Source organism: Amphiura filiformis, chromosome 17 (assembly GCF_039555335.1).
Source record: "Amphiura filiformis chromosome 17, Afil_fr2py, whole genome shotgun sequence".
Lineage (NCBI taxonomy): Eukaryota > Metazoa > Echinodermata > Ophiuroidea > Amphilepidida > Amphiuridae > Amphiura > Amphiura filiformis.
The window spans coordinates 57,718,466-57,739,092 of record NC_092644.1 but is presented as its reverse complement, the minus strand read 5'-3'; the positions used below and the strand labels follow the sequence as shown (position 1 = coordinate 57,739,092).

At 35.9% G+C, this 20,627-nt stretch overlaps 1 protein-coding gene across 1 annotated transcript; it reads right to left on the bottom strand.

The window, feature by feature from the left end:
• Positions 1–1,167: 1,167 nt before the first annotated feature.
• Positions 1,168–19,341, bottom strand: LOC140138042 (tubulin polyglutamylase TTLL11-like). The gene is given in 7 exon segments (XM_072159881.1): positions 1,168–1,611; positions 1,614–1,723; positions 2,395–2,637; positions 3,076–3,302; positions 4,050–4,753; positions 13,008–13,107; positions 18,638–19,341. Coding segments are annotated over 7 exon segments (2,166 nt in total). The 5' UTR covers positions 19,208–19,341; the 3' UTR covers positions 1,168–1,399.
• Between the last annotated feature and the right edge of the window lie 1,286 nt (positions 19,342–20,627).

Here is a 20,627-nt window from a genome sequence, read left to right as displayed (position 1 = left end):
GAAGAAATCCCACATTTTTCTCATAATCCCAGCAAAATATTTCCCAAAATATGTTTTGTTTAGATGTCATAAAAAATTAAGCATTCCCATGGTGGTTCTATGGGCCGTTGTAAAACACATTTTAATTTCAAATGTCAAAACCGCTAGTGCAATTGCCTCAATGTGAGGTACAATATGAAAAATAAAAAATATCAATCATTTCCAACTCAAATTAATATTTTAATAATTTTGTTTTGATTAGTACATGAGCACTTAAAATTAAAATAAAAGAGGAAAACAAAATCTAGAAGTTCTACTACACTTGGTTTCAGTGAACGGCAGTCCCTTGCCCGGGATCCCTTGCTCAGATTGACGCAAATGCCTTGTTAATGAGCGACATATGTGGAGTTTTTTGTTCCCTTCAAGCGCGCCTATCTGCATTGACCACCATAATCAACCAATCACGCTTTGCATGCTCTCAAAATGTAAACAACTGCCATTCTGCTGCCACAAACTTACATGTTAATTTCATTAATATCTAGGTACTAGTAGTAGCTAGTAGCCTACATTATGTACCCATGCTCCCTGGGGTGAAAATAAAAATTACTCATATGGTTGGAAATGGTTTCAAATCATTTGATTTGATTTGATGCACTATGTATATATGATATTTTGTTACCTTTGAAACATCAAAATATGACGATACCCATTGAGGCACATTGAGTTCTATTGAGTCCATTTGACCTTAACAGTTGTGTTACCTAGACAGCACCTAGATAGTTAAAACAATTCCTTTTCTGATTATTTAATTGCAACCAAATAATTTGAGACCATTTTCATCAAAATCAGAGCAAATTTTATTTCCACCCCATGCAGAGGCAAAATTAGACCTACGGTGTCTCAATGTCACTCTTTTTTTAGAACTTTTTGCCGAGTCCTTGTTGCCAGAGGATCACAAAATGGTGTGGGTTTTGTACAAGTTTGAGTTATTTTGAACTTGATCTTCTGTTCAAAGTTCAATGACCTTTTTCTACTAAAGGGGGGAGGGGTATTGTTAGAATGCCTCCATAATATCCTAGATTAATCAGCACTATAATATACTACTACTCTCCAATTATGACAACTTGATTTGCACAATTGTAGTGCATGTGAACTGAAATCTCTCGCACTGTGCTAAGCACTCACTGGCCCTCAACATTTGCCAACTGGCAACTCTTGGCAGATTGCAATGCAGCCGGACAGCAGCACTGCGTAATTATGTACTGGACGTGAATTCTGTTCTTCATTTCAACTACTTGTACAGCACTATCTGAGATCCTTCAAATCCTAATAATCCTTAATTCCCAAGGAGAACTCTAGATAGAGGAGAGCATTTTGCATCATATTTCAATTTGGTATCAGCTGCCTGTTTACATGCTCATTAGCTATCTAATGGCCCAAGTCTTCTGAACTTATAATGTCCCATCTCCGGTCTCCTCAACTTTCTGCCACCTTTATTTGGTATTGCTAGCACTCCCTCATTCAGATTGCATTCACAATGATCAACCAGTCTTGAGACCTTCTCCAGGAGGGTATCACCTCTTGCTTTCTTTCTTGCAATCAGGAAGAATGCTTCTAGGAAGGCACCAAGACCATGCCTCCTGCAGTGCCTTCTGGGAGATCTATGTTCCATCGCCGAGTGACATCTATGTACATGATGTCTATTGATGCCATTGATAAGCTTCCTTTGCCCAACTTGCAGCGCCTGTAAGGGGTTGTCAATAAAAAAGAAGGGAAAAGAAAAATTAGAGGCACAATCTTAAAATTTGCCAAAAGAACAAAAATGCTAATTTTATATTGTCTTGATGTGAAAATAACATTGTGAAGCAACATTAAACCAAATACTTCAAAAGAAGATTCTATATTTTTGGAATTCAATAAAAGCTCTTTTAAATAAGTTTCTTGGACTATTAAGTAATGGGTAATTTCTTTGATTTGGAATGCATTCAATATTTGCAAACAATAAAACCAACTTGCTTTTTTCCCCCATCTACTTTCACCCTACCTTATAGATTATAGATTAAAAATACACATTACTATGTGCAATTATTACTTTTGGATGAAAACAAATTATAAATTTGGGGATTTATAGTGCACATTGCCAACCAATAGGCCTCTGCACACTTTACAGATTTTTGCTGATCACTGTGGTTAAGACACACTTTAAAAACCATTTAACAACATTCAGGGATGCAGTTCAATATAGGCGCAGTCTCCTAGTCTACCCACATATAACCATTTGAACCAGGATCATCTCCGCCGAATACGGACGGGTATTATAAACCAAGACAATTAGGCAGCTAGTTCTGTGTCCAGGGGAATTTCAATTTCATCCCAAATTTTTTTTCTACTTCTTAATTTGAAATGTCCCCTTACCTGCTGAAAGTTCTGAAGGCAGTAGCACCCATTCTTATAGCACCTCTCACACCAAGAAATATACCATAGAGTCTAGCTACTCTCTCAATGATGCGTAGCTCCTCGTAGCGTTTGCCAAATTTGCGAGGCCAGATTTCAACAAGGCAAGAATCATGCAGGGGGTCCTCCTCATCTTCTGACATGGGTTCAGGGGTCGTCACATCTGAATCTGACATATAGGAGCTTGTACTGGATGCTGCACTCCTGTGAAGTGAAACAGTTTGGAAGGGACAAGTGATAAATATTGGCTGTAATGTTAACCTTGCAAAGTGTACACACGCATGCATACAAAGGGCGGTTTGTCATTGCAGTGTAACCGTGATAAAGTATTGACATCATTACTGAACTTGAGGTGAACCAAAGAATAAGCATGTAACTCATACTGTTCTCAGTTATGTCTCACATTGTCTTTACACCCCAGCTAGGGTAATCAACTGGTTCAAGGTGTTCGAGTGAACATAGTGTAGTGCAGAAGTTAAACTCTTTAATCATTTGTTCAGTTTGTTTTATGCAACTTGGAATTGTTTACTACCCAAGTATGTTGGGTTTCAGGAACTTGTAGTAACTGAAATTATGTTGTTTTTGAGAAAATAAGCAGGCTGATTGTCAAATTATTCATTCTGACCAACCACATAATCTTACCTGGGTCTGCCAAAACTGTGTCGTCTGCCAATAGGACCAGGTTTGATGAGCCTCAACACATCTTTGATGAGTGGAATTTTGATTTGTTCATCCACAGGGCTTGGTATGATTTCATACACACCTGGGCTAATCTCATGGTCAAAGTCTAGCCTCAAACTTGGACTAGAGTTGACTTCTAATAAGATAGGCTTCATCTGATTGGTTACTATGATGTCAAATCCAAGGATCTATTGGAAACAAAGGTGATCACAATGTTTTCATAACATTTAGAATTGTGTAGCAAAAAGGGGGAAAATCATGTTTTCCCAGTTGTATGAGAGGGGTGATCAAGACATTAATAATGGGGTCTGGTGGAGCATGCCTGTATGTTCTTTTTTCCTTTCCACCAGGCCCAAGTACAGGTGAATAAAAATGGAAAAAAAAAAAAAAAAAAAAAAAAAAAAGACATTAATAATTAGGAATTGTCAAGAATATTGGAGAGAAGATACTATCTTGGCAGAGGATATGCAGAGGAGGATATGAGGAGGAGGAGGAGAGAGAGAAGAGGTAGCAGCAGATGTCCAAATAAGGAGAAGAGGGAGATGGAAAAGACATGGAAAAATGGAGTAGGGAAAAGGGAGAGAAATATACAGAATTATATGTTTGGCTTTTTGGTAGATAAACAGTAATATTACAAATAGTATTTTGAGAGCAAAAATGCTGCATGATATTTTTTTTTGTATTACAAGGTAAAATGTAAAGTTTTGTGTGGAACAGGTCTCAGAAAGAAGGATGTTTTTGATTCTATTGTATTCCTGTTAAATATGTTTTATTTATTTTTCTTTTGTTTTTTCAACAACTCATTTATTACTTTGTAATTGTTGTTTAATGTTTAAACATTTTTCTTTTCAAGAAGTATGAACCAAAACAAAACGTATCAGAACATTGATGGTCATTTAGGTACTATTCAGTCCTTTAAGGAACCTCAACTTTACCTGAAAGCATGTAGGTCCTATCTTATTTACTGTCAGTTCAGCCTGCCATGCCACCTTCAAGTCTGGTAAGATAGCTGTAATGGTCTTAATCACCAACTCTTCTATATCCTCCCAAAGTTGTAGGGTGTCATGCCCACGATTTGCCAACGAGGCAAAGGCGCTGGTCATAGTTCTTTTACTCCCTCTGTCCCCTGAATTAGCATGAACAAAATCTTCACTGCGTTTGTTCAGAGAGTAATTTGTCAAGTGCATGTAAACCTGATGCAAATTTTGAGTTGTTGGTTCTTGGTATTTCATTGTACAAAATCGTGCCATTCCTTCTCGACAGATATAAACCTGTAGAGGTTCAATTGATGCTACCAGCACATATACCCTCAGATCAAATTTGGTACGTTCCAACAGAAGTGGCTTAGACACATATTCCTGTACTATGGCGGGCCGTACCAACCCAATGCTGGACAGTTTATGGGGGTCATTTATCAAGTATATCCCATCTCCTTGAGACCCACAGTCTGGTTTGACTATGAATATAGGTGTGTGATTTGGCTTCTTTTGGTGCATCACTTCAACATCGGCACAGAATTGGTGGAATTGTTCAGGTAGTAGCCATGTCTTTGGATAGAATTCATACTCCGTTGGGAAGAGTTGCTGCATTTGATGGAGTAGCTTGCTGAGTTGTGCCTTACGAACTAGTTCTTGTAAACCTGATAGGAAGAACAAAGAAATATATTGAAATAAAACACGTTTGTATCTGGATATAATATACATAATCAATGTACAGGGGCATATGCCAACTTATGTGCCAGAGACCATGGACACAGTAATATTATTAAACGGAAAGAAAAAGGCAACAAGAAATGGTATGGAGGCCGGTATTTTTTTAATTTCTTTATAGCTTTATTCCAATTTTGGTGCATATTTGTATTTTGTTCGCCCCACATTTTGATGTCTGCCTCATATTTTTCAACCTTGCTACAGCCCTAGTGTTCCCCAGGTTTCCATCCCAGAAATGAGAAAATATACTGACAGTTTGATATATATGTAGGTGTATGAAATGAAAGAGGTATAATTCCTTCCTGAAATCTAAGATATTATCAATAAAAGGGCTGGAATGGAGAAATTCATGCAACAAGGTTACACAAGTCTTCTTACTCATATGTTTGTTTGTTTGAATATTTCAAATTTAGAACTACCTGTACATGTATGACTATGAAAAGGATCATTGAGCTATTCCAGTTGAAATCATACACCCCCTGTGGAAGATGTGTCCTTTAATAATCTCCTACAGGGGTGTAGTGTTCATTATGTGGTCATCCATAACCTCATTTGAAATTGACACTCCCTATGTGGAAGATTAAAGTCATGTATGGATTACCAATTTGATTAATGCCTTATCACTATGCCACAGGCCTACTGATCATATTCCCAAAGTGTATGACACAAATTGAGCAGTTGGCCTTGGTATAAATGATTTCTATGTTGTCGTTACAACGTGTTATAACTCTCTTTAATTAAAAGTCTCACAAATCATATGTGTACTATCTCTAGCTTGCTTGCATAACAACAATGACGTTTTTCAAAGTTGAAAATCTTTTAAAAACCAGATTGTCTCAGCATCAGGGAAACTTGGGCATTCATGTGCAGCCAAGTCTGGACAATTATCCTATCAGTTCCACTTTAGCCATATCAAGTCCTCTTGAAAGTTTATGCTATTGATTTGGGTCATGGTATTGGAATGATGTAGGAGTTGTTGTGTTGTTATAGCAACAATCCCAGATTCTTGGCCATTCAGATGGCACTTTAGTGGGGGCAGCCAATCAGGTCTCTGCTTTAATTCCATTTCTTTTGTTGTGTTCACACCTTTCTTAGTAAGCCACTTGCATTTGCTCCTCCGATCATGCTGGACCAAAAATCCCACCCACCCTCCCAGTAGCTGGAAGGGTAATTCAGTTATCTCATTTGTCCAAGATGCTTCAATAAAAGTATGTCAAATTATGCTACTCTCTGCTTTGTCTGGAGTTTTCTTCAAATCCTGAAGAATCTCGTCAGTAGATTGTCTCCACTTTCTACTACGCTTTGTGATGGCTTTATGAATGCTTTTTATGGAGTTCTTCAAATCCTGAAGAATCTCGTCTGTAGATTGTCTCCACTTTCTACTACGCTTTGTGTTGGCTTAATAAATGCTTTGTATGGAGTTTCTTCAAATCCTGAAGAATCTCGTCAGTAGATTGTCTCCACTTTCTACTACGCTTTGAATGGGGTCTCGTCAATACCTGATGAAACTTGTCTGTAGATTGTCTCCACTTTCTACTACGCTTTGTGTGGAGTCTCGTCAATACCTGATGAGACTCGTCTGTAGATTGTCTCCACTTTCTACTACGCTTTGTATGGAGTCTCGTCAATACCTGATGAAACTTGTCTGTAGATTGTCTCCACTTTCTACTACGCTTTGTATGGAGTCTCGTCAATACCTGATGAGACTCGTCTGTAGATTGTCTCCACTTTCTACTACGCTTTGTATGGAGTCTCGTCAATACCTGATGAAACTTGTCTGTAGATTGTCTCCACTTTCTACTACGCTTTTAATGGGAAATGTATGCTTTTATGGATTTTCTTCAAATCCTGAAGAATCTCGTCTGTAGATTGTCTCCACTTTCTACTGCGCTTTGTATGGAATCTCGTCAATACCTGATGAGATTCGTCTGTAGATTGTCTCCACTTTCTACTACGCTTTGTATGGAGTCTCGTCAATACCTGATGAAACTTGTCTGTAGATTGTCTCCACTTTCTACTACGCTTTGTATGGAGTCTCGTCAATACCTGATGAGACTCGTCTGTAGATTGTCTCCACTTTCTACTACGCTTTGTATGGAGTCTCGTCAATACCTGATGAAACTTGTCTGTAGATTGTCTCCACTTTCTACTACGCTTTTAAAGGGAAATGTTTGCTTTTATGGATTTTCTTCAAATCCTGAAGAATCTCGTCTGTAGATTGTCTCCACTTTCTACTGCGCTTTGTATGGAGTCTTGTCAATACCTGATGAAACTTGTCTGTAGATTGTCTCCACTTTCTACTACGCTTTGTATGAAGTCTCGTCAATACCTGATGAAACTTGTCGGTAGATTGTCTCCACTTTCTACTACGCTTTATGTAGAGTAATTTATGCTTATTTGAAGTATCTTTTGTCAGTGGATTATTTCATTTATTAATATATTTTTATAGTAAAATTTGGCTGACTTTTCAATAATTACCAGCTTATATAGGGATTTAAAGATTTAATTCATTGATAGAGTTGGCATTGTTTCTTCTTTTGGAGATTTCTGTTTATTTAATAATTGCGTTATAAATATTGTTTTCCAATTCAATCCTCTGTTTGATCCAAAGAGGTATCTGTATTTGCTTAAGATGAAATTTGGTTAAATGTGATACAGAAGTCAATTCTTGCATGTCCAGCCTATATGGTTGGCTTGTTGTACACATTTTTCCAATAATTCTTGTATTGTGTTATTAATAATATTTATTGGAAGATAAATAACTATTTATATTATGTCTTAACTGCTATGAAAGTGCTATGATTATTATATTATTATTATATTATGAAATCTATCATTATTTATCATTATTTATCTCAATTATATTTATGTATATGAATATAAAATTGTTGAATGGTCATAAATAGCTTAATAAATGGTCCTCATGATCGGGAGGGCAATGCGGAGTCTAATCATTGCTTTGGTGTTGTGTTTTCCTGATGTCTCGAGACAATGGCAAAACTCAATAATTAGAGTCAATAATATCAATTATTCATGACCTGCTTTACCTAGAAATGTAATTCTTAATCAATGTGCATTTGTTAAAAGGAGATATTGTTGTTTTCTCTAGTCTGTAATTTTGATACTTATGCAACATTTTGACATTTAAACAAAGCAATTAATTTCATAATGGATGTTTGCAATTATATTTTTGTGGTAACCCTAAAAACCTGTCAACCCAAATGTTTTATTTCTTTCAATTTCATGAAAAAAAAATCCTCCAGCCAACTCTTAATCATTCAAATACATATTTTCCCCCCATATTTGTTTTAAAGTTCTCAATATTCATATTTTGTGTAATAAAACTGTTCAACAGCACAAACTATTACTTACATTACAAGTAATTTTTGGAACATGAGAGAGATTTATAAAAATAAAAAAACAATTGCACCGTCACAGTATTTTATTTTACTGTAAAAATCCAAGCCTGTGCTTTTTAATTAAAAAAATAATTTACTTATATTTAAATTTTGTATACACACAATTTCCCTACAATTTCCATCATATTTTCTGCTGATTAAAATCACACATTTGTCACAAAAATACAATCAGTTGCCATGGAAACATCATACTACACACATGACTGATTGTGTCTAATGAGCGATTAGCAGAGCAATTACCACCATAAGTCATAATTGAGTGTTCAGCAATAACAGTGTCAAAAATTCTATATTTTCAAATCATTCTAAATTTGTCGATGTTGTGAATAACGTTTTCCATAAAAAGAAATTGCTCAAATATATTAACACATCAATTTCATATGGAATAGACTGCTTAAGGTTACGGAGGGTGAAAATTCCACTCAACTTGTCTTTTGTTTTTTAATTTTTATTTATGAAGTATATGTATATATTAAACATCTCAGAGATATAAATAAAAAAAATTGTATCAACAAAGTATTTTTTAAATTATTTTTGTGTATCAATATTTGCTCTAGATATCCCACAGCACTAATTCTTTTTTAAAGACAGTTCTTGTTTTAAGGGGACACTACACTAAATCCTTCCGCATTTGGTGTAACTCAAGGAAGAAAGAGAAGGCGTGAGGGGCTATCATTTTCTTGGAAGGGGGAATCCCAAATATACATGGGGGGCCCGTGGGTTAGATTTTAAAAGGTATGCCAACATTTCCTGTCATCCTCCCCTGGCCCTGCTCTCGGCCAGCCTAACTTTGCCAATGTGGAAACTTTAAATGGCCTAGATATTATGATGCAGATTTGAATGTTTCTGTAGTGATTCCTAAGCCTTATAAAGATGCACTGTAAATGTTTGCCAAAAACTGCTCCCCCCTCCCCCATTCTACCCTCCCCCAGGACTCATAATTATTATGCACCTAGTTACTTTATTGTATTTTCACATGTATTTCAATGGGACATTTATTTAGTGATGTGCCCCCTTATAGTGATTATTATTCCAGTGCATGAACTGGCAACCCTATCATTTTCATTTGATTGCTAAAATCACTGAAGCATATGCACAGTGGAGCATGAGTATTCAACCAGCACTATACTAGACAAAATCAATAAAATAAGTACTATCACCTTGGCCCTGGCAACACTAACTAGCATTGTAAACAAGTTAGCACATGGTTTGAACATTATAATAGATAGTGTGGAAGTTTTGGCAGAAATTTGTCAATTTCTGCAAGTTTTGTGAAAATCAATTGATACTTCCCATGCAGTAAGGATTATCAGTAGTAATACAGGAGCACTGCACCTGGAATATTATGGGATTGTGAATTGATACTGTGAAATAGCAGAAAATGTGAGTACTTGAAACTAAATGTGTGGATATCTCAGAACTCCATTTTGGACCATTTGGCCTGATATGCTGAGATGAAATAAATTATTTTTAATGTTTCCCGTAGCTGATTCATAAAATTTTGATATGCATGTGTAAGCTGATACTTCAAAGAAATAATGTAGGGAATAATTGTGTCAATATATTGGCACACTAAATTAATATTGTTGTTGCAAAAAAGACGACATTTACCCCATCATTTTCATTGACATTCTGTGAACATGTAAGCTTACTGTTTTAAATCAGGAGGACCTATCGAAAGAATAAATAGGTACATTATTTCATTGGTTTGTTTGTAACACATATGCGAAATCGCAATGAAATCGGACCCTCTCCCCATATTTTCCTGGCCTCTTTCCCAAAAAACCTCATGCTCATGAAATTGAACACAAATTGAAACACTTACAAAGTACATTTGTGTATGAGCTATGACGTTAAACGTATTACAATAATAATCATTAGAGTGTCCACTTTAAGATGAAGTATGATTTTTAGGCCTGCCATGTTTATTTTTTGAAAAACAAAATATTTTAGGTGGCTACGTGCAGCCAATTTGCCTACACAAAAGTTCAAAATCTTGTATAACCTTAAAAAGAAACTAAATATATCATCAGAATCTTTTCATACGAATTATTTGACAGGAAATAATAAAAAATATAAAATGAAAGCAGCTGTGCTTAAGATTTGCGTAGATTTTAGAGCCATGGCAACATGGTAAGTGGTTCTCAGATGGCCTCGGGGAAAAGGGATCGAGTACTCTCATCGATCATTACACTGAATTTGACGTTCCTGATGGATGGTGTATCATAAAATCAATCTTTAATTTACAGACTTCCTTGTAATTTGATACAAACGACAATTATATGATTTAAAACAATAAATAATAATATCATTTGTAACTGTAATATCATCATCATCATCATCATCAGTCGGCTGCGGAGCAGGCGACTACAAGCTTTCTCCAACTGTTGCGATCTTGGGCAAGCGAAACAATTTTGTTTGGCTGCAGCATCCCTTCAGTATCTCCCAGGAGGTGCTTTACATACTGTAAGTACAGTGTCATGGTCGTCCCGGTTTCCTCTTCCCATGTGGTGGAATATAAAGGGCATATTCTTTCACAGGCTCGTCATCTTCAAGACGCAGTATATGGCCGAGAAATTTGAGTTGATGAATCTTGACTCTGTAATATAGATTCACATGTCCATTTTTTTTGGGGGGGGGCTTTGGGGGCGCGGTACACCACTGATTCAGGTGTGTACATGTAGGCAGGATTTGTTTGCCGGATTTCCAAAATGTGGACCCCAACATGCACCCGACACATACCTAAGGCTATAATGGCCTCTATACATAGCATGTATGCTATCTTCAGTAGATAGCATTTATTGTACATGCTAACTTCAGTAGATAGTGCTCATTGTACATACTAACTTCAGTAGATAGCATTGATTGTACATGCTATCTTCAGTAGATAACATTTATTGTACATGATATCTTCAGTAGATAGCATTTATTGTACATGCTATCTTCAGTAGATAGCATTTATTGTACATGCTATCTTCAGTAGATAGCATTGATTGTACATGCTATCTTCAGTAGATAGCATTTATTGTACATGCTATCTTCAGTAGAAAGCATTTATTGTACATGCTATCTTCAGTAGATAGCATTTATTGTACATGCTATCTTCAGTAGATAGCATTTATTGTACACGCTATCTTCAGTAGATAGCATTTATTGTACATGCTATCTTCAGTAGATAGCATTGATTGTACATGCTATCTTCAGTAGATAGCATTTGTTGTACATGCTATCTTCAATAGATATCATTGATTGTACATGCTATCTTCAGTAGATATCATTTATTGTACATGCTATCTTCAGTAGATAGCATTGATTGTACATGCTATCTTCAGTAGATAGCATTTATTGTACATGCTATCTACAGTAGATAGCATTTATTGTACATGCTATCTTCAGTAGATAGCATTGATTGTACATGCTATCTTCAGTAGATAGCATTTATTGTCCATGCTAACTTCAGTAGATAGCATTGATTGTACATGCTATCTTCAGTAGATAGCATTGATTGTACATGCTATCTTCAGTAGATATAATTTATTGTACAAGCTATCTTCAGTAGATAGTATACAAATATATACTGCCATGAGAGGTTCTGGTTAAAACTATGGGCCCGAGGTGAGATCAATAGTACTGTACTATTTTCCTGAGGGGCGCAATGAAAAAGTGGACCTTTTTTTCAAAATGTGGACCTTTTTGGACTGGGGGCGGATTTGGACATTTTTGGACCAAAAAGGCATAAAAACCTTTATTTTTTTTGGTCAAAAAAGGGGACTTTTTGGGTCTTTGGCATTTTATTTGGGGGGTGCATTGCATCCCCCACACCCCTGGCTACGGGCCTGAATATTTCATGAAGTACTAGTCCCAGATTTCATGTATAAACAGTAGCCTGATACAGGCCATTAGGAACCTTATCAAACAAGAACTTCCAGTTGGCATATATACAATTTTATTGAAATTTAATTTGATCATACCGGTGCATGATTAAAAATACATGATCAACAGAAAAATTGTTTTGGATACAGCAGTCATCCATAGCATTGTAAAGGACAAGAAATTCAGAAGCATTAGAGCCCCTTTCCAATTTAGAAAACCATCCATGGCATGTACATACGAATTGGAAAGTGGAAGTAAAAACACGCTATACCGTACACGTACATTGTAAGTCTACATAAAAATGTTCTTTGTTATTTTAAGGGCTGGGGTATGAACGTTTGGACAGTATTTATTTTGGGACATTAGAGCACATCAGACATATCGAATTGCATTCTGAATACGAAGAATGTCATTACTTGGTTTAATATAGATAAACGGATAGGACATAATTACATAGCAACCATACAATTGTAAACATAATGACTGTCATATAATATAGTTGCTAAATATAGTCTTGTGTACCATGACCTTGGTTCACCTTAGCTCATTTGTTAATTAATGTGTCAGCCTGCCAGATGTCCATTTCATAAGATTCATAGAAATTACTGATGGAACAAACTCATCTTTATAAATAAACAATTTGCTTCTCACTAAATTGATTTTTGAGATGTGGGAAAAGAATATTTTTATCTTTTTGTAAATTCTTCTAACTTGAAAAGTGATCATTAAGTGTGTCCCAGAAATGAAAATTGTAGCTGATTAATGAGAATTGTACTTTGAAATCAACATATTTTGTCACTTTTGTATAATTGTGTGGAGGGGGGGGCGGGTGTCCAAGTGTATGTGTGAGTACTCGTGTCACCGGTAACAGATCCCCATGTATCAACATTACCTGGAAATTTATTGACTTTGCCAGGAGGAAGCTTATAGTTGTCATAGAAACTAACAGCATGCCAATACAAATCACATGGAACTCGCCGATTGGTGCAGTGCTATAAGAGAGAAATAAAACAAGAAAAAATAATTACATTATTATTGTTGGCATCTTTGAAAAGTACACAGACTGACCTAACTAGTGCCCCGGGCGAATAAGTCGGTCATTTTTATGAGGTGCTTATTATTAGGTCTATTAATATTAAAATTATGAAATGAAAGTTACATTTTAAAATGGGAATTTGCATGCATAAAAGGGTAGACGCGGCATTGTTGGTTGAAACAGCCACAATAACGATTTTCAATATCTAAATCAATACTATTGAAAAAATAACACTTTGATGTTTTGCAAAAGTTTATTCTACAAATCATACACTTTGAAAACTTGCTTGATTTATTGTTGTTAATGAGTTATCTATGTTTTACAAAAGTGTTGTTGTTCGAGCCCTCTTGACAACACAACTCAAGAACCACAAGACCTATAAAAGTATCTGTGATATTTGAATTCTTCTACACACTCGCTATGAAATAATCAATGTAATTTTTGCCAAAGCTCACTACCATTCGCAAGATGATGTGAACTACCAAATCGCAACAGTTTAAAATAGTTGCTAACCTTAAACATTTTAAAACATACATCTGAGTACTATGTGTATGGTGATTGGTGAATACAGTAAGTATTATAATAATAGTATAGAACCTCCAAACCAGTAATGTTTCCTGGGAAATAACCTACAAATTAAAATATCCATGTTCATGTGTATATTGCACAGTTGATTAGACACACTGTTCTGTATCCATGCAACATGTTCAATGTATGGATACAAACACAATCTAGCCACACCGTACAGGATGTTTAATATAGAAGGCATTTAATGTTAAAATATTTTGAAAACAATATGACGTTTTTTGAATTGCTATGTACGTCACAGCTGTATGTTGATGATGATAAGAAGAACTTTCATGATGATTGAGGGTACATGCCACAAAATAGCTTTAGACTTTACGTGCAAAATAGGGGTCACGTTTTAGGCTATAAGTCAAGTTACGTCTTACTTTGAAATATATATTTGATATCATCTTAATCAGAACAAAATTCTGCATAACATATCTGAAAATGACACCATATTTTAGGTCTACTTTTTGAGAAAAATAGCGCTATATAAAAAGACCCGATTTTCCCTTGTTTACGTCCGACTGCTAACCGCGTTTTGACCTCGTGTGTTCATGTGCTCGTCATCGTACACATCACTCAAATTTTCGCGTTTTCTGTTCAAATTAGTAGAGATCACATTCACAAGTTCTAGCAAAACACGATTTGCAACACTAAAATTGTTAATATTGTACCGATTTTGCACATTTTTTATGCAAAAGTTGGGACTATAGTCGTGATAAACTTTTACCGGAAACCGCTTCACACGCGGATTTAGTGGCATGCACCCTTGATAATGATGATAAAGATGAAGAAAGAATGCTTTTGTGGTACTACACCCATTTTTTTTTGCATTTTGTGAAGAAATGAGAAAAAAATGGACAAAGTGGTACCGCATACATGCAAAACGAAGGGGCAAATCTTCTTGTTCTATTGGTGGCAATAGAAGTAGAAGCCAAAAAGTGGTATCAATGATTTATTTATTTATTTATTTCATTCTTATTTAACCTGGGTTAACCTTTCAATGCACTGGCATTGTTCTCCCAAGGTGCCCACTGCCCAGGTACCACGTGAAGCTCCAAAATACAAGGGAGTGAAAACATTTCACATTTCATCATTTATAGCATGATAAAACCGATGGTCTATGATAAAACACACATGATTATGCCCCCCCCCCCCCATTTTCACAACAAAACACAATTTTGGCACAAATGGAATTGCCAAGATTGAATACACAGAACATGAAAAACAGTTACTAAATTTGCAGTCCTTTCCAATCTTGCCTTGAATCAAATTACTTCACTTTTCTGTGGTTGTTTATTATTGAGCCAATATTTGAAGCTATTTGATATACCGTAATATTTTAAATTAAATGAGATTCATAGAAGACAATTCAATTCCTCAAAGAGACAAACAAGAAACCCGCTGTGAATAACAAACTATAATAGTGTGATCAATGAATCCCACTGAATATTGATACTAAAAATAACAATTGTATTTGAGAAGGCTATTATTGAACAGCGAACATTTTTGTATGGCACATAATCAATCTTGAATTGATCAAAGCATAAAGTAAATAGAATTACATCAAAATATTGATTGCTTTTATGCTATAGAGCGCTATACACTAGAAATGAATCATATTTGGATATGATAGGACAAGTTTCTTGCTTTGAATACAAAAATTGTATTCAGTAACCTTTTTATGGATGCACATACAATGTACATGTAGGATGTCATTTTGTAGGTGTAAAGATACCATACTGTCCATTAGCCATCCACTGAACAGTTTGATTCAATTTTGTGTGACCAGTATAAAGGCTTCATACCACTAAATCCGCCTGTGAAGCGGTTTCCGGTAAAAGTTTATCACGCCTATAATAGTCCCAACTTTGCATCAAAATTGTGCAAAATTGTGCAAAAATATTAACCATTTTAGTATTGAAAATCATGGTTTACTAGAACTTCAAAGAGAATGTGATCTCTGCAAATTTGAAAAGAAAACATGAAAATTTGAGTGATGTTTACGATTATTCACGAGGTCAAAAGGCGGTTAGCAGTCGGATGTAAACACAGGATAATCTGGCCTTTTTATATAATATTAATTTTCTCAAAAGGTAGACCTAAAATGTTATGTCATTTTCAGATATGTTATGCAGAATTTTGTTCTGATTTTAAGATGATCAAATATATTTCAAAGTAAGAGGTACAATGTAACTCGACTTATGGCATAAAACGCAATCCCTATTTTGCACGTAAAGTCTATGGAAAGCTATTTTGTGTTATGTACCCTAAAGCCAACATTATGTAATGTTACAACTTACAGTTAACACACACTGCCTGTGATAGCTTGTAGATTTGCACCAAGTTCTTCAAATAGGTTTAGAATTTAAGACAAACAATGGCACAATTATGTGGTCATAAGGGCTGAGCAAATTGAACTAAACACTTCTCAGTGACTCTACCAACAGAAGCATGGTTGGTTCATTTGATGTATAAGCTTGAGAGAGCCATGTGACAATAATGGTTTATAATATTGTACAATATGCACATAAAGTGCCAAATACTGTTCAAAAACCTCACATAATTAATGCAAAGGACTATGACCATAAAATTAATGTATGTAACAATAATACCAAATACTCCTGATCTTCCTGAATCCTGAATTCCTGATCATGTTGAAATAAAGGGTCTGCAAGTTAAAGTTCCCCCAAGACTTTTGAGAATGAATCAAGTTCTAGTTTCCTACAAAACGATGCTGTAGGGATAATTGGAGGATTTTGAGTTCTTGCTACATGTAACAGCATGCGGAAACAAACAAAATAATTCTGCATCAAATCTATGATAAAAATGTTTGTGTCATGCTCCATCAGCATCATGTTGTGCTACGGAGTACCGGTATTTCAAATTGCACAAATTTCTAAATATTTCTGTCTTCCTAATAAAGCCTTAGAGCATCTTATTTAAAAGGCCTGTAAATGCGTGCCAAAATTGCTTGTCCTCCCCCCTTTTGACCTGCCAAAATTGCTTGTCCCCTTCCCCTTTTTTGGCTCACCAAACAATCTTGCCCCAAATTTCCCTCCCCCAAGACTCATAATTATTGCAGAGCCCCTTTCCAATTTAGAAAAACATCCATGGCATGTACATACGAATTGGAAAGTGGAAGTAAAAACACGCTATACCGTACACGTACATTGTAAGTCTACATAAAAATGTTCTTTGTTATTTTAAGGGCTGGGGTATGAACGTTTGGACAGTATTTATTGTGGGACATTAGAGCACATCAGACATATCGAATTGCATTCTGAATACGAAGAATGTCCTTCTGATATCAAATAATTTTGATTTTTTGAAATTCGCAATTTAATACACATTTTATGGCAAATCATTAAAATTGATATTTTTGATATTTAACAGTACTTGAAGTAAACTTTATAAATCTGATGATTTATACTTAAAGTGTATGTAGGTGGGATGAAAAGCCGACGATCAATTGAAAATTTTGACCTTTGGTATTGAAGATATGGATTTTTTTTCCCAAAACACCAAAAAAAATTAGGTCTTTTTGGGAAAAAAATCCATATCTTCAATATGAAAAGTCAAAATTTTCAATTGACCGTCGGCTTTTCCTCCCTGCTACATACACTTTAAGAATATATCATTAGATTTATATAATTTACTTCGAGGACTGTTATATATCAAAAATTTGAAAAATATCAAATTTTTATGATTTGTCATAAAATTTGTATTATTTATATTGTGATTTTCAAAAATGAAAATTATTTGATATCAGAAAGACATGCTTCGTATTCAGAATGCAATTCGATAGGTCTGAGGTGCTCTCATGTCCCACAAAAATACTAATAAACGCGTTAATAAACGCTCATTTTAGATCCCTTAAGTTGTCTAGTTCATTTTATTTAACAACATTTATTCATTTATTTCTCAAAAAAATGTGATGTATGTTTTTAAAGAGAAAATTGCTGTCAAAACGTGTGTGCATCATGCGCTCGTGCTATGTGAAAGCTTCGGAGCTGGTATCACCGGTTTTGCATCAAGCTCTTTTACATCAAAACTAGCTATAAAAACATGAATTTTGGAACAAAATAAAGCTTGTCTGACAGAATAAAAGGTATGTTACGTTTGTACAGTTGAAAACAAGTAAAACCTTGTTTAAGAGAAAGTTTAATTTGATAAATGAGCAATTTTATTACCATAAATTATAACTCGGGTGGTCTAAAAGTCAGGATCGCCAAGATCTGGTTGTCCATTCATAACCTCATTAATAAACGCGATGCGTGCGATCCAATTACATTTAGTTATTTGTGAAAACGCGAACGCAAATCGAGGTCATTAATAACTCACAATTGACCGCAAAATGCGTAATTGTTCCAAAGTCGCACACAATTGACTTCTGCGTGCGCCGTGACAGCGTCCAACGAACTCTTGGCAGCGCTGGCTGCCAGATTTGGATTGCGCGCTACCATATTTGCACAGACTCTGATACGCACTTTTGTTATTGGTCGTTTTGTTTTAGCCTGATCGATTTTGGGGAAGGGAAGATGTAAAAATTGTTTATTTTTACAAACTTTTGAGGAAAATTTTGTGTTATTTTGTAAATTTAAAAGATCAAAGTGACGGTTATGAATGAGGTTAATAACTTTGCATCGGTTATATGTCGGGCATTTTGAAAAATCTAAACATTTTGCTTTGGACCTCGGAATATCCTCGGGGCTGCGCCCCTCGGGATATTCCTCGGTTCCAAAGGCAAAATGTTTAGATTTTTCACAATGCCCTCCAAATAACCGATGCGCAGTTATTAACCTCTAATCGGACAAGTGCCTGGCACTTCTTGATTGCCCTTTGTGATTTTTGGACAAGGGGGACAACTTGGCAAGTGCTTAGCTTTATTTCGAACACTGCTCATCAAGTCTTACCTCTTTCCAGAACCATCCCAGTTCATTTAAACAAATCCTCAGCACTTCCACATTTGATTTTGCTTTCGACGTGTCCACTGTTAAAGGCACTTTGCGTTGTTTGGTCCTAATTTGGCGCTCTTTTTTCCTCTTTTTCTTCTTCTTTTTCTTCCTACTCCTATGAACCATCTCTGATTCTGAAACTGTTTTATTGCCATCACCCTGATGACTTGCTACTGTTTTCTCAGAGTCATGGTTGGTTCTAGTTGGTGCATCATCACCACTAGCTCCCCCTCCACCTGCAACTTCATTGACTTCTTTGGCATGGTTTTCCAACAGGGTATGATGTTGTTGTAGTAGTTCCCTCGTGAACCGTTTCTTTGCCTCTATGGCTTCTATTTCCAATCTACGTGCATATTGCGCTTGTTGGGATGCTGCTGGTAGTCTTCGTGGTTGCCGCCGCTGCAGCTGCGAGGAACTTGCTACGCTGGTATCATCGGCAAAATCTTCACGAGCTTTGTCGACACCGAGAGGCTCAAGTTTCCCGTTGTGTCGGTGCGTAACAATGGGCATTTGGCTTGAGCCCCACATCTAGAATGTTTACTTGTATCCTACATTACCTTTTGGCAATCAAGATACATAATTTTAAGCTCTAATTTGATGAAAATCACGTTTTATCCGTTTTTCCGAGTGCATTTACAAACAAGTAATGTAAAAGTTGTTTACTGTCAGTTCGGCAAATCCGTCAAATCGGGATGTATACCCCGATCGGGATGTACATCCCAATCGGGATGTATATGGCGCATTTGGAAATGAAACACGTGGGCAGTTCGTATTCGCTAACGCGTACCAGGGTAGGGTGTGACAAACACGCTGGCGGAAATTTGTTCATGGTTTCGGAAAATTTTAAACATGTTTAATCGATTCCTTACAAAATTTTACCCATAGGTTAACCGTGGGAACAAAGGGGTTTACCGTTGCAAAAAAAGTTATAGAGCCTCAAAGTTGGATTTTACGTTAAAAAACTAATTTTGTAAGAATTCAGGGTCCCTAGTTAGGTTGTCGCAGAAAAAGCAGGCCCAAACGAATGTGGCGACATTATAAAATGTGTTTCCAACATTCAGATTAAAGTCACGACTTTTATCTATCATTTGCAAAAAAATAGAGCTCATGATAAAACAGTTTTGAAGATATGATCTCGGATGTAAAAATGGTTGAAGGATGCAATTTTAGGTCTAAATATTGATCAGTCAAGTCGCACCGCACAGATCGCACACGCACAATAGGCCTTCATTCAAATTTTTGTTTGTTTGTTTACTGTTGTTTTTCATTGTTCGTTTGTTTTGTTTTGTTGCTGTTGTTGTTGTTTTTGTTTGGGGGGATTTTGTTAAGCAAGGGAGGATTTTGGTAGGGGTGCAGCTGTGCAAGGCAAGCAACTTTAAGTTCGTTGAATAGATTCATCATGCAGGTTTGTTCAGTAATGTATAGGCTTATAGGCCTACACATTTTTGGATTGCTTTTGACAAAACGAAGTAAATTTTTACTCACTATACAATATTTTTTGTAGGACGACACATTATAATTATGTAGTCAGTAAAAATTCACTTGGTTTTGAACAAAAATTCAAAATGTTTATCAACATTTAAGTTGAAAATGGAAAGGGTGCAAGTCAAAAGGGGGATATATATTACGGATACACTTTAAAACGCTTTAGGCCTATTATAGGCCTAAGCTATAAAAAGAATTTAGAAACTGAACATTACAGAAAATGTCAATGTATGCAAAGGTCTTTTTTGCAGGCCGAGGAGGGAATCAATTTTTAGCAGGGAGAGGGGTTTTCTTTGGCATTGAATAGAGCGAAGTCCAGATTTAGGAATGTATCAAACTCACAGACAATTATTGCATAGCCCCTTCCGTTAAAACTGCGAGGGCATTAATTTAGCCCACCCAGTAAATTATTTTGCCCACCGTACCCAGTAGCTCCCAGTAGGCCTAAATTAAGGGATCTCAC